Here is a 12,977-nt window from a genome sequence, read left to right as displayed (position 1 = left end):
GGGCTAGAAGCAGCATGGTGCTTATAACTCCTGTCTTGTTTTTAAATGGTTGAGAAATATTTCTTGGAGACCATCTGGGCAACTTGAGGAGATTTGAAAGTAGTGTTTTACACAGCGTTATGTAATTGCCACTCTGCATTGTGTACGCACACAGCTAGAAGTACTGCTAGAATGGTGAGGGAAGCGCTCTTAAAAAAAAAAGGGGGGGGAAGGAAGTGGAAGAGCTTGCCTTAACTAGAAAGGGAATGTTTCCAAAACACAAAGATAGCAATAAATTTTCAAACCAAATATTAATACAGGAACAATAAGAGTTAAGCCAAAACAAATTAAAGGCACAAATCAAAAGGTTCCTTGTTGCTGAAGTAATTAAAGCCTTTTATAACTGTAATGTAGATAACACTAGCTCGTTGTGATGGAGCTGGGTGATTTTTAAGATCACATTGTTTATTAGAAATTTGTTATTCGAGACATGCAGCAGGAAAAAATTGTCTCAATTCGTGTAATTTTGAAGGAAAATCATCAGATTGGGTTTTGGACCCCAAAATAAAGATTATCTAAAAACTGCTATTTGCTGTAGCTTCTTCTAATGCAGCTGATACAAGGATTGGAGAAGTATGTATCTGATTATCCTGTTAAACAGGAAAGTTAATTACAAAATAGGATTATTTCCATTTCCTTAGAAGTCACTGGTGATCTTAGAAGCCTTTACTTTTTCTCCCACTAATTAGTGCTCCTTCATATATTCATTCAGAGAATAAAATAAGAATTAAGTGGTGTTGTGGTTTTTTTTGCACCTTCAGCGCACTACTATTTATAAACAGCATTTGGAGACATTTTTGTCAGCAGGTCATGAATATAATGAATTAAATGAAAAACTTCCTGGCAGAATCAAATCTTTACTCTGTTTTTTACTTTTACTTTAATTCTGATGCTTGTATAGGATAGGGTGTGAAGTGTATCGTTGTAAAACGAAGACTTTGAAAAAATAAATAGTTTACTGTAGGCTGTCGTGTGTTTTATGTTCTTAAACACTACTCCTAAGCTGGCAGAGAAATCCTTTCCGGTGGAAATGGAGAAATGCTGCCCTCTACTGTTTGTAAAGCGTTTTTGTCAAGAGAGCAAGCAGGAAAATGCGGATATCTACATTTTAGAAAACTTTGCACGGCTTTCTCTGCCCTCCAAGATTTGAAATATATGAGGAGACACTTTTAGAAAGGTAGGGAAAAGCACAGAACTGTAGTATTAGATTGCAGGATACAGAGCTAGACTTAAGTTTTTGGTTTGCCAGTCATGATTCTGGATTTTTTTTTTGATACTTTGCCTTTTAATTCTTTTTTATTTCCCACCAGGGAAGTGGTCATGGCCCCAAGCCTGTCAGTGTTCAAGAAGCATGCTGGAGTCAAGAGTTGGACTTCATGATCCTTGTTGGGTCCCTTCAGCTCAGGATATTCTGTGATTGTGTACTCAAAGTTTTGTGCCCTGTCTCCTACAGGGGGTTTAAGTTGCAATTTAGGAGGGACTAGATTTGGGACACTTTGACTGGATTTGGAAATATAGTTTGGAAAGGAAACAATAGGATCATAGACACAAGTCTTCCAGGTTCAGAATCATTCTTGAAAAATTTGGGGGCAGAGGGGAGATGGGTGTGTTTTTGGGGGTTTTGTTTGTTCTTAAATCTGTTACCTGAGCTAAGGGATGTCCTTGAATTCCTTCATTGTCTTAGTCTCTTTTGAGTGGTGGAAATGGCATAAAAACCCAAGTGAAAGGTAGTGAAGTTTGCTTTGTTATGATCTGACTGTTCTGTGGATTGATCAGACTGTGATGCTGTAGGGAGAGAGCAGGTAAGCGCTCTTTTACTTGCAAAGTGGTTTAATGTGCCTGAAATTCTATCAAAACATCTCTTTGTTAGTTGCATCTCTTTGTTAGTTGAACGTTGGACGTGATTTTTCACAGACTGTCTGAAGTCACCTTCGGGTATATGCAACCTCTGCTTAATGACTAAAAAGCAATTCCTTTATCAAAAAGGTTAACACAGAATTCTTTGGTTCCTCACAGCAGGTGGCTCACAAAAGCTGAGGAGAGTGTAATGTGTGGGAATAAACAGAGGGTGAGACCCCAGACTTCGTGTAGTACAGGACTGTGCTTCCAAGTATGGCTAGCAGTTTGTCTTAAGGAAGAAGTTGTGAGGAAAGGATAAGTGCCCACTTCAGTTGCTGATCCACTTTAGAAGGCAGCATCCTAAAGACTTTCTGAGCTAGTGATTTTTATTAGCCGTACATTTTTTTATTAGCCGTACATTTTTATTAGACCTTAGTCTACATCTGGTTTGCCGTTTTGTAGTTTCTTTTTGAACACTTCATGTCCTTGGCAGTAAGTTCTACAGCAGTTTCTTTTGTTTGTGTTTTTAAAACATCTGCTCGATTATTTCGTTGTCTACTAATGCCTGTGTAGTCTTAAATTAGTGAATAATTATTTTGTATTTGCCTTGTCTGCACCATTCATGTTTATAAAGATCTTGTATCAAGTTCCCATGGTCAGCTGCTTACTTGAGATGGATGAGGCTCCTCACTTGATAATCTTCATAGATGAAAGCCACTGAGGATCCTTATCCTAACTGTTATTCACTGTACTTTTTTGATTTTTGTTGCTACTTTTCTTCAGATGAGGTCAGAAGTGTGTGCAATATTCAAGATCTGTGAATTCCTCAATTATTCAGAGAAATAATACTGCCTGCTTTCCTAAGTTTCTTTTTTGAATATTGGAACTCCTGTTCTGAGCTAATAGCTTTCTTCCACTTGGTGGTTTAAAAAAATCTTTAAAATACTGTTTTCTAGGTGTCCTAAAGGGAAGGGAGAAAGACCTACATTTGGTATGGTGTCTTAACATGCTGTCACATTCACTCAGGTATTTCAGTCCTAACTTTGTCAGTAATCTCATAGCTAAAGTAGGGCACTATTTTCTGTAGGAAGGCACTGCGTTTTGCTGAAACGTCCCAAGAAGGAGAACTCAATTTTGAAGAGATGTGCAGTTGGTGTTCCAATAGCTGCTGGTGTTTTATAAGGGGGGGGGTGTGTGCGTAATGCCCTAGGTTCTTGCTGAAGTATGGCAGTTTAGAAACACGTTGAATATGCAGGGTTGATAAGCAGGCCTTAGTCTAGGATCAGTATTTTGAACGTTTTGTTCATAAACTGCAGATTCAGCTCAAACCACGAGTTACTGGAATGATGACCCCACACCCCAAGCCAGCTGACAGATGACCCTCCTCTAGTTCAAGTGGCAAATAAAGGAAGCTGCAGGACCTTAGCACAGAAACCTCTGACCTGGGGGACTGGGCTAGGAGGAGGTTCAGGAAGCTCAACAAGATGTGCCAAGTTCTGCAGCAAGGGTAGAGCAAACCCCCGCGCTGGTACAGGGAAGCAACTGGCGGAATAGTAGCTGTGCCAAGAGGGTTATGGTGTTTATGGGGAACAGAAGGCTGAAACAATGCAGGCTCTAAGTAGTTTAGTGCAGAGCCCAATATGACAGATAATTGAGCATTGATAGAATCCTCTTGGTGCCTAGATTCTCTCCTGCTCTCAAAGACATGATCTGCTTTCATGGTTTTTAGGCAGTGGGACTGGAGGACTGATTTGTTTGTCTCTGGAAACAGCCTTCTCACTGTCTGCAGTGGAGAAAAAAAACCTCAGCCCATTGTTAGTATTGTGGAAGCACTTCATCTACACTGGCCGTGAGTGGCTCTTAGCCTCTACTTGGATGGCGCTGCATCAAAGCAGTAGAGCAGAAACATATCCAATTGCTGTCTTTTCTCGATGCTGTGTCAGGGAAGCATGAACAGCCGCTGAAATGAAACTGTAGTATGAGACTTCACTGGATAAAAGCATGTATTGTTATTGTATTTCCTCTCCCGGATTTTCACTTTTTTTTTTTAGCCTATGTGCCCTCATTTTTCCAGTGGAGGCACAGATGCTTGATTAATAGTTTGAGAGTCACTCAATAGCAGTGCTGCTTTTCTTAGCTACATCTACGTTGCACAGACCATATAAAAGGTAGTCCACAATTGAAAACTGCTGCTCTGAAAGGAACTCTTTCAAAAAGATAGGAAGAAATTCATCAGATTCTGAGCAATCCTTCAATAGCAGAGAGATCTTCATGCATTATCCATTCTAGAATAATCCCTGAGAAAATGTTGTCTCTTCTCTTCCTGCACCAGTCCCTCCCCAGTAATTTTTGCATGACAATCACAATCAAACTAGCCTTCTGTCTCAGTCTAATGAAGGAAGATATGATTAGCTTGGGTCCTGCAGGGAATGATCCACGGTAATAAATGAGATCCTTGTTCTGGTTTGGTCTTGACACCAGGAAGAACAGTCCCAGCTAACCCCACCCTGTAGGATTCCATCTTTCCCACTGAGTATAGCCTTCAAATTACAGCCTCACTTGCCTAATAATCTTTATCTCTTGCATTTAGGGTTGATCCACTTCAAATCCAAAGCAGGTGGAAACTTCATTGGGGTAGGAAAGGCTTGAGGGATATGAGAGTAAAGCTTAATGGGGCTCTCAGAAGGTTTGTTTAATTGGCTTTTATAGCTTATCAGTTTTATCTATAGAACGAAGTGTCTGTGGCTCACAAGAAATCTTTGAGGGTCAGGTGGAAGTAAACAGGGCTAAATATGCATGCTTTTTTGTTTCCTATCTGCAGACAGGAACAACACATCAAAGGCGATTTTTAGAATAAAAGTATGTGATTACTCTGTCAGCCAAGTTTTTGAATGGTGTCCATGTAATTCTGCCAAGATCTCACAGTTCTTCATTGTACAGGACTTTTCAGGTCAGGCTGTGTACTGGTTTGGGCTGGGTTGGCTGCTTTACTTCACAGCAGCCGTGTGGCGTTTTAGGTTTTTGCCCAAAACAGTGTCGATAACACCAGTGCTTTAGCTGTTGCTGTACGGTGCTTGGGATATGAAGGCCTTTTCTGCTTTAACTCTCTGCTGCCTCTGCAAGTGGGCTGGGAGTGGGCAAGAGACTGGTAGGGACACAGCTGGGGCAGCTGACCCAAACTGATCGAGGAGATATTTCAGGCCTTTTGGTGGCATGCTGGGGAGGAAGTCTTTCAGTGTAGCTGCTGGCTAGAGACTGGTTTACATCAGTCCCACTGCCCTGTTGGTGGGAGGTGGTGACTGCCTTTGCATCATTTCCCTTCTCACTTCACTTATTAAACTGTCTTCATCTCAATGTATAAGTTTTTTGTTTGTTCCTGTTTTTCTTTTTTTTTTTTTTTTTTTTTTTTTCAATTTTTCTCTTGTCCCTCTAGGTTGGGAGTGAGCAAGCAACTGGGTGGGTGCTTACCTGCCAGCCACTGCCAGCTGTTTCTAAACGTGTTGAGTATATTTGAAGTGGTGTAGAATGTCTTCGTTTTAGGGATTCCCTAGCTGAGTTGTATTCTAATCAGAGTACAGTCTATTCAAAAAGTCATTGCTTTTTTTTTTTTTTTTTTTTTCTCCTCACAAAGATGTTAGTATACACTGAAACACAATAAAATTTCAGCAGTGACTTTAACAGGAGGTCAGGTAGACTTCGAGCTAATGGGAAGGAAAATGCCATGGTGTCACTGTCTGCTGCGTTTCCATCCTTCTAATTGGGTCAAACTCCAAGTTTGCAAAAGGAACCATTTATTTTCAGTCCTAGCCTGTTTTGAAGACCTTCTCCCCAGTTCTGTAATTTCCAGCAAAGAAAAAATGTTGAATTTTGGATTTCACGGTAGTCATACTAGTCAATTCCATCATCAAGGGATTTCTAGTGGGGAAACTGAAAATGTAAAGGCATGCTGCAGGAGGGCTAAACTACTTTGAAACTATCAGGAGGAAGGGAAAGAGATTCCCCTCTAGGCCTTTTAAATTCGGAAACATGGAATTGTAAGAGCTTCACAGCTGCCAAGTCTGTGTTTGTGCAACTTTTGGCAAGGTGTGCTACTGTTCTGTTAGAAGCTGCGTAGCTTTTAACTTTTTTTTTTCCATTTGACATGCTTAATATTTTGTTATATGAATTCTGCTAGTTACGCTTAGGCAGCTTTCCCTTTGAAGGGGCTTTTTTGGTATGTATCCCCTTACCTGCTCCCTACTCTTATGAATCCTGATTATTTTTGCATATAGAGGACATCATAATGCAGGCAGCTCTGGGTTCTCTCTCCACTATGATGCTGGACTTTTCTCCTCTGATTTGGACTGAAGAGAACTCCAAAAGCTTATAGTGTCCCTAATGATGGTCAGTGAGCAAGAAAAGTGTTCTTGTGTGGTTTTTGGGCTGACTTATCGAGCCTTATGGAGGACCTCCTTGGAGTCCCAGATCTGTCGTCAGCTTAACAATTTAAGACTTGGAATAAACTGGGAGAAAATCACGAACACCTACTGAAAAGCTTCTCTTCTGAAGGACAGATGCACATCAGCGTTCTGAACTGAAGGTGTGAAAAGAGCTGCAAGTTCAACTCCGGCATACACGTTTACCTGTCAAGCTGGCAAAAAGGTGCTTCTAAGATATGAGTAGCTGCTACAGTTGGCTTTTACAGGGGGAACTTTCAGGTCACGGTGTTTTCAGTAAATAAACCTGTTTGCCTGAAAGTACTATGCAAATGAATTTTCTGGCAATTCAGGTACGTGCAGAAACAAGCAGTGCATTTTTGGCTGCTTTCTCAAAATTGGTTTGGATAGCCATCTCCTATGGCAGGGGGTGACAACAGCCATGCCAGGGAGCCTCATGGATGCTAATGGATACAGTTTGCACCCAATATCTGTTACGAAACCAGTGTTCAAATTTCATTTATCTTACAGAAACTGCTTACACAATTACTCCTTCTTGAATAACGCATAGAGTTACAGTCACTGCTTCAGAGCTCGCTGTTAGTATGAGGTAATCTTCAACCAGTATCCAGGCTTCTTCATGTAGACTAATTCTGGAGTTCTGTGTACTCTTTCAATACTACATGTGCTAAGACTGAGGCAAAGAGGTTAAAATAGTTCTTAGCACTAGAAGGAATTTAAATCTAAAAGTTTTTAAATTGGACTGTATTCTGGAAGCTTACCAGATCAGGCTTCTGGGGATTGGGGACCTGGAGTCCCACCAGGCTGACAGGTGCCTGCCGTGATACTTGCCAAGTTTCTTCTCTTCCTCATGCTGTTTAAAAACTCCAGGTCTTGCTTCTTATGAGGTTCCTAACCTGTGGTATGCAAGGATATGCGTAGAACACATGGATTGAAACAGGCACCCCCAGTGTGTTTAGCTCAAAAAAGTGGGCAAATGCTGAACAGAACTACTAAGTGCCTGAGAGGCTGGTAGTGCTTTTTTGGTGCTACATAACAGTTGTTTCTCTCTATTCAATGTTCATACTGCTCAGGGAGTTTTGGAAGTGTAACAGCTTTCGTATTTTATGATAATAACAAAATTAGTCTTGCTTACTAATTAAAGATCTTAATGATGTTGGTATTTTTATTGGGCACATGGGAGCTGTGCACAAAGATAGGTTATTGCCAAGTAAACATTCAAAAGAAACTTGGAATGAGGGCAGTTCCTTTTTATGTAGTGTTTTTATAAGCAAGAAAAGTCAGTTTTAGTGATATTGTTTTTGAGCAAATGCCAGTTATTAAAAGTTTTGAATTAGTTCTTTAGATTTTGTGCATATAAAAGGTCACTTATGTTCTTGTATATTACCAGGTGGAACCCTCCTATGCAATAAGAGAACTTCAGGTTTTTGTTTTTCTATGTTCAGTGAATACTGACTTGTTTTTTTCTTGTATGCGGCACCATCAGATAGAAATTTTTTAAACTGGGAGATTGCAAGGTACAGTATCAAGAATTCTATCATCAGCATGGAAACAGAGGGCCCAAACTGAAAGAACTCAAGTTTGTGTGGGATAACACAGAACACAGTCTGATAACTGGAGAGGAAGCCTTGTGAGATACTGAAGGCCATATTATTCTTAGCAGCAGCTTAGTGTGTTAATCGATTGCTTTTTATGTTTTGAAACATTAATCCAACTTTCGATTGGAATCAGATCAATAGTTAAATGGGGTTATGTCTCTGTAGAGCTCAAAAGTAGGTTTCCAAATATTCTGAGTACAGGTGTTTATATGATTGTTTATATTTCAAGAAGCTTTATGCTCACAGCTGCATATTTAAAATGCCTTTGAGTACAAATAATTATGAACAAGTGAAACCATTACAGTTAAATCTTAGGATGTAGTCAGCAAGCTGTATTTTAACTTGACAAACTTAAATGTTGTATTTTTAAGTTTGTGACAAGATGTGATAAACAAGGTAACTTTTTAGAATAAAGATCAAGACAATTTTGGTGTGTAACCAATTTATTTGGTTGTAGTTGTAAAAATATGGTTGAAGGATTCAAATGTTCTGTGGCCTTCATCAACGAAGTAATTGCCTTAAGCTTTCTCTTCTTTCATACCTTACTGATGGAATCCTTTGTAGATGTGTGGATTGTATCTTCTTATTGATTCTTCTATGCCCATGACACATCAGAGGTTATATTTTCTGCATCACAAAAAGCTATTTGTGCAACGTTCAAGAACTGCTTTTGCTCTTTGACTTTGTAATGAAATTGCCATGCATTTGACTGAATTATTTTAGTAAGAAATTGCTATTAATGTGATTAAATGTATGGAAGTAAGATGGATTGTTGAGCTGTAGTGTAGAAAAGGTGGTGTTGTGGTATAAGAATGTTCTTGTGTTCCTTGTGGAGCAGGCAATGCTTGCCAGTTCTTTCCCCTGATGCGTGTTTTCCTTTTTCATGTGCTGTATTTAAGCTTCTTCACTTGTGCTTTGCCCTAGTTCTTCAGAAAAGAGACTATGCTGTGATCCCCAACCAGCACAAGGAAATTAGAGGACTTTTTTACGTTCTTCAGTTATTCGGTTATAGTTTAAGGCTGCCCTTGTATTTAAATGTATGTATCAGAGAAGCTTAACCTAATGTAGATACACACAGAAGGTGGATCTTTGTGTGCGTGTTATTTATTGCCTTTCTGTCTCCAAGGTGTTTAGGATGAGCTTCCCTTTTGGTCCTGCCATTGTTGTTGCCCATGCATGCAGAAGACGACCTGTTGTAGGAAGCTGCGTCTGGGGCTGGCTTGTGAAAAAGCGTAGGTCATGGCACATGGGGGAAAGACAACTATGCTTATTAGTATGGAAGGGCTGTCATCTGTAGTCCCTGCATCTTCTACCAAGAAAGAGGTCCTCATGCAAATGAAGTTTATTTTGAGGTTTACTGTGGGCTGAGTTACACGTTTTTCTCCAGACATCTTGCCTTAGTTTCGGTTTCCTCAATCTGCACATTTATGTAAAGATGACGGTCTCCAGTATAATTCATGAAGTTGCTGTTTTCTGAGCTGCAAGTGTGGATGTCAGTTTTGCACCACATTAAACTTTCTACCTCAAGGGGTGCTCATCAGGTAAACCACAGGAAGTAAAAGGGAGATGGCAACAAACGTCAGCGAACAGTCGCAACCTAAAGAGTAGGCATTTCTGAGAGTATTAAATACTTGCTTTCATCTTTCAGTACAATTAATGTGTTTTTGTAAGGGTTATCTTATGGTACAATTAAGACAAATCAGCATGTTTTTTTCATCAAATTCTGTAATGTGATGCCATAACATATAAATAGATTAAAATTTGGCAGGGACCCTGGCACTCTTTTTTTTTTTTTTTTTTTTAAGAATAAAGTTTGAATCCTTAGAGTTTGATTTTCCCCCCTTTCCCAACACAAAAAACAAACACCAAACACACTCAAATATATTTTTAAAAATATGCAGTCTTAGACTTGTTAACAAACAACAAAGAACAAAAATCTTAGGTGACCGTGGCCATATTCAGTTCCATTTCGCTTTAGAAAAAAGCGCTTTTTCTGTATTTCTTTTTCTCCAGAGTGTCCATGTGTACTGTTGCTTGAAATTAATTAATTTACCACTTTACCAACAATGTCTCATAACCAAATTAGGAGTTTTACTCAGCAGTTAATGGTTTTTTAATGTGTTCCTTAACCTTGCATTTTTTGTTAGAAAATGAGGATTAAATATCCCATAGCCATTTGTTCTGTGGTCTGCTTATATTTCCTTGAAAAAGCTAGTGTAAACTGCAGCTCAGCAAATCTCCTGCTGTTAGCCTTACAACTTCCCGGCTTTATAATTATGCACATGTGATTTTAGAAGGGGCTTTCACTTGCTCATTGGTGCAGTGCGAAAGCACCTTGCAGGAGGTGCTGGGTCTGTGTCGGTCGGGCCGTGTAGGAGTCCCTTGCTGCAACATCTTGCCCCTCCCCTAAGCAACCAGCATACACGAGCAGAGTGGCTCTGCTGGAGTTGCTTTTCTTTTCATGGAGGAGACAGCAGACCTTGCACTGCAGCAGGTGGAGCTGCCTTGCTGGATCGAGCCCTGGGTTCTGGCTGCAAGCATCCCGCTATTACTTCGGGCCGCGATACAGTTGCCACTTGGAGCTGACGCTAGCATAATTACGTACAAAGCTGACTCGAAATATTTAAAAATGGACACAGGATTTTTTTGCTTGCCTTTAAGATCTGGTTTCTAATATGGAGCGAAATATTTCCTGAAGGATTGAAACTATTTGATGTAAAGGCTTATTTTTGAACACTATGGACCTAGAATAAATGTCAAAGACAGGCAGCAAGCAGCGCTTACAGAGGCATTTTTCTGGAATCTCAGTCGTGGATCGATTGAAGTGCACAGGGTCTGAAAAAATGTCTCCTAGCATAAAAAACTTGGATTGTTTTTCTCCGATGCTATGCCACTGTAAAGTAGCATGTACCAACAACACAATCTCTTTAATGTTCGGATGTAAGGTGGGTCTATAAAAGGACTTTCCTGGAAATATAAACTGGGTTTAATAGGCTATGAATGATTGCCAGGATGTGTTCTGTAACTGTGCCTTAAATTTCCGATTAAATAGCATGTATTTTGTTCCAGGCATTACTTGATTATCGGAGGGAGCTCTTGGTGATTGTGACAGAAGTAATGAATTATCATGCCTACTCTTTAGAGATCCCTTTGAACAACATTTTGAATTTACTGAATGCTGCATGTAAAATGTCGTCATTCTCCGTTAATCAGCATTAATCATCATGTAATCAGTTTATTGCACTTGGCTTTCATTTTCTTCAGCTGTGGAGAATTAAATACATGGGAGACTTGCACTGAGATGCAGGGCTGGAAATGCCTCCTGACATCATATTGATAGAAGCAATTGTTAGTGGCAGGTTTGGGTTTAACGGTGCCCTCAGGCATTTAGTCATTTTAGAACTCCGTCAACTGTTTGGGGTCTAGAGCAATAAAATATACGTAATTTGGTAATTCTCAGAATAGTAAGCAATATAGTCAGGTTGTATAAACTGCTTTTTCCAGAAAAATTAACACAGGAATTGAAGGATGTGATGAGAACTGCTGGAAAGCCCCTTTAAAAATAAAGGTTTGTGTGTGTGAAGTTACTTGTCAGACCGAGATTCAGCAATCTGTGTTTTCCAAAGTTATTTTGCATATTCAGTGTTTCCAAGCCAGTGTTCGATGTTCTTAACAAAAGAAAGCTGTATTGCCATAAATTGGGAGCATTTGTGTATGTGCATGTGTGCATTTATACACAGGCATGTATACACGCATGTCTGTGCAGTACATCCATATTTATATATATGCTGGTATCACAATATGTTGATGTTGCAAAAAAAGAAAAGTCACTAGGTTGGGAGGGAGGAGTCTGATCTGTTTGTAATGGCTCTTTTGCTAGTGTAAAAGATTTATTGTGGAATTGAAGGCTGAGTGCTTTATTTCCAGTAGGCAAGGATTTGCCTTGTTTTGTAACTACTTGTCTTTCATGTGTCCAAAGCATTTTTCAGTTGTAAATATGTACGTGTATATTGATGCAGCTGAGAAACTGTTTGCTGTAAAGTCAAGGTTTTTTAATTCTTCGTGGAACTGCACATCCCTTCATTACAACATCATAAATTTGGGAGGAAAGCCGTAGGACCAAAATACAATTTGGAGTTTCATGGTGACAGCTGAACTGCCGATGAGGGATGCTGTTTGCTTTAAGACCAAACTAAAAATATCCAGCGAATATCCAGCATTCACTTGAGGCGTTTTGTGCTGGATTTGAGTGACAGCGGCGTTTTCTGCTATCCTCGCACGCCAGCGGCCCCTTTGGGCTGCCTCGCGCCCCGGTGACTTGTCCCCGGCTGGCTCTGGGGACAGCCCCTGGTGCCACTGCTAAGGGTCCCCACAGTGGGTCCTTGTCCCTGTGCTGCTGTCCTGCAGACTGCTACTTTCTCAAGTGCGGTTGCTTTAGCAGTGCTGTACGTTAAAATATCTGGCTGTTGGGCTTTAACAATACCCAAAAAGCGGCCTGCTCGGCCTGGGGGAGAGAAGGCTCAACTCAGCAGGGTCTAAAAATACCTGAAGGGAGGGTGCAGTGAAGACGGAGCCAGGTTCTTGCCTGTGGTGCCCAGTTCCAGGACAGGAGGCAGTGGGCACAAACTGGACCACAGGGGCTCCAGCTGAACCCCAGGAAGCGTTTCAGTGCTGTGCGGGTGGCTGAGTGTGGGCACAGGCTGCTGGAGAGGCTGGGGGCCTGCTCCCTGCAGGGCCTGCCTGGGCACTGGCCTGGGCCCCCCTGCTCTGGCTGGACCCAGCGGTGCTTCTGCCATCAGCCAGCCTGAGATTCCCTGCATGTGTGTTACTGTTAATAGAGAGGGAGTGCTCTGTGCTGCTGAAATCCCAGCTGGACTGAAGGCACTAGGTTTGACTAACCATGACCTGCTGGTAGTGCAGGGGTTTCTGCACTCGGCGCTTCTCAGTTTTATTTATTTGAAGGGAAGTTGCAGCATTGTGCTGCACTAAGAATAACATAGCAGTGTCTTCTCAGAAAATACCTTTTGATTGCTTAAAACTGAGTCAATATTTAAAGGAAGATGTG

At 40.7% G+C, this 12,977-nt stretch overlaps 1 protein-coding gene across 23 annotated transcripts in view; it reads left to right on the top strand.

Annotated features, from left to right (window-relative positions):
• The window catches only part of DLG1 (discs large MAGUK scaffold protein 1), a 150,669-nt gene that overhangs the window by 36,027 nt on the left and 101,665 nt on the right, over nucleotides 1–12,977 (top strand). Inside the window, exon 1 of one of the 23 annotated variants that reach the window (XM_035334891.1) lies at nucleotides 10,370–10,857. The exons of 21 other annotated variants lie outside the window; for them this stretch is intronic. In XM_035334891.1, coding sequence (XP_035190782.1) covers nucleotides 10,666–10,857 — 192 coding nt within the window. In that variant the 5' untranslated portion in view covers nucleotides 10,370–10,665. Of the gene's footprint in view, nucleotides 1–10,369; nucleotides 10,858–12,977 lie in introns of those variants that run through there. One more of the 23 variants, XM_035334897.1, reaches the window with a different exon arrangement.

This window comes from Oxyura jamaicensis, chromosome 9 (genome assembly GCF_011077185.1).
Source record: "Oxyura jamaicensis isolate SHBP4307 breed ruddy duck chromosome 9, BPBGC_Ojam_1.0, whole genome shotgun sequence".
NCBI classification, from domain to species: Eukaryota; Metazoa; Chordata; class Aves; order Anseriformes; family Anatidae; genus Oxyura; species Oxyura jamaicensis.
This window is presented reverse-complemented; position numbering and strand designations above follow the sequence as displayed.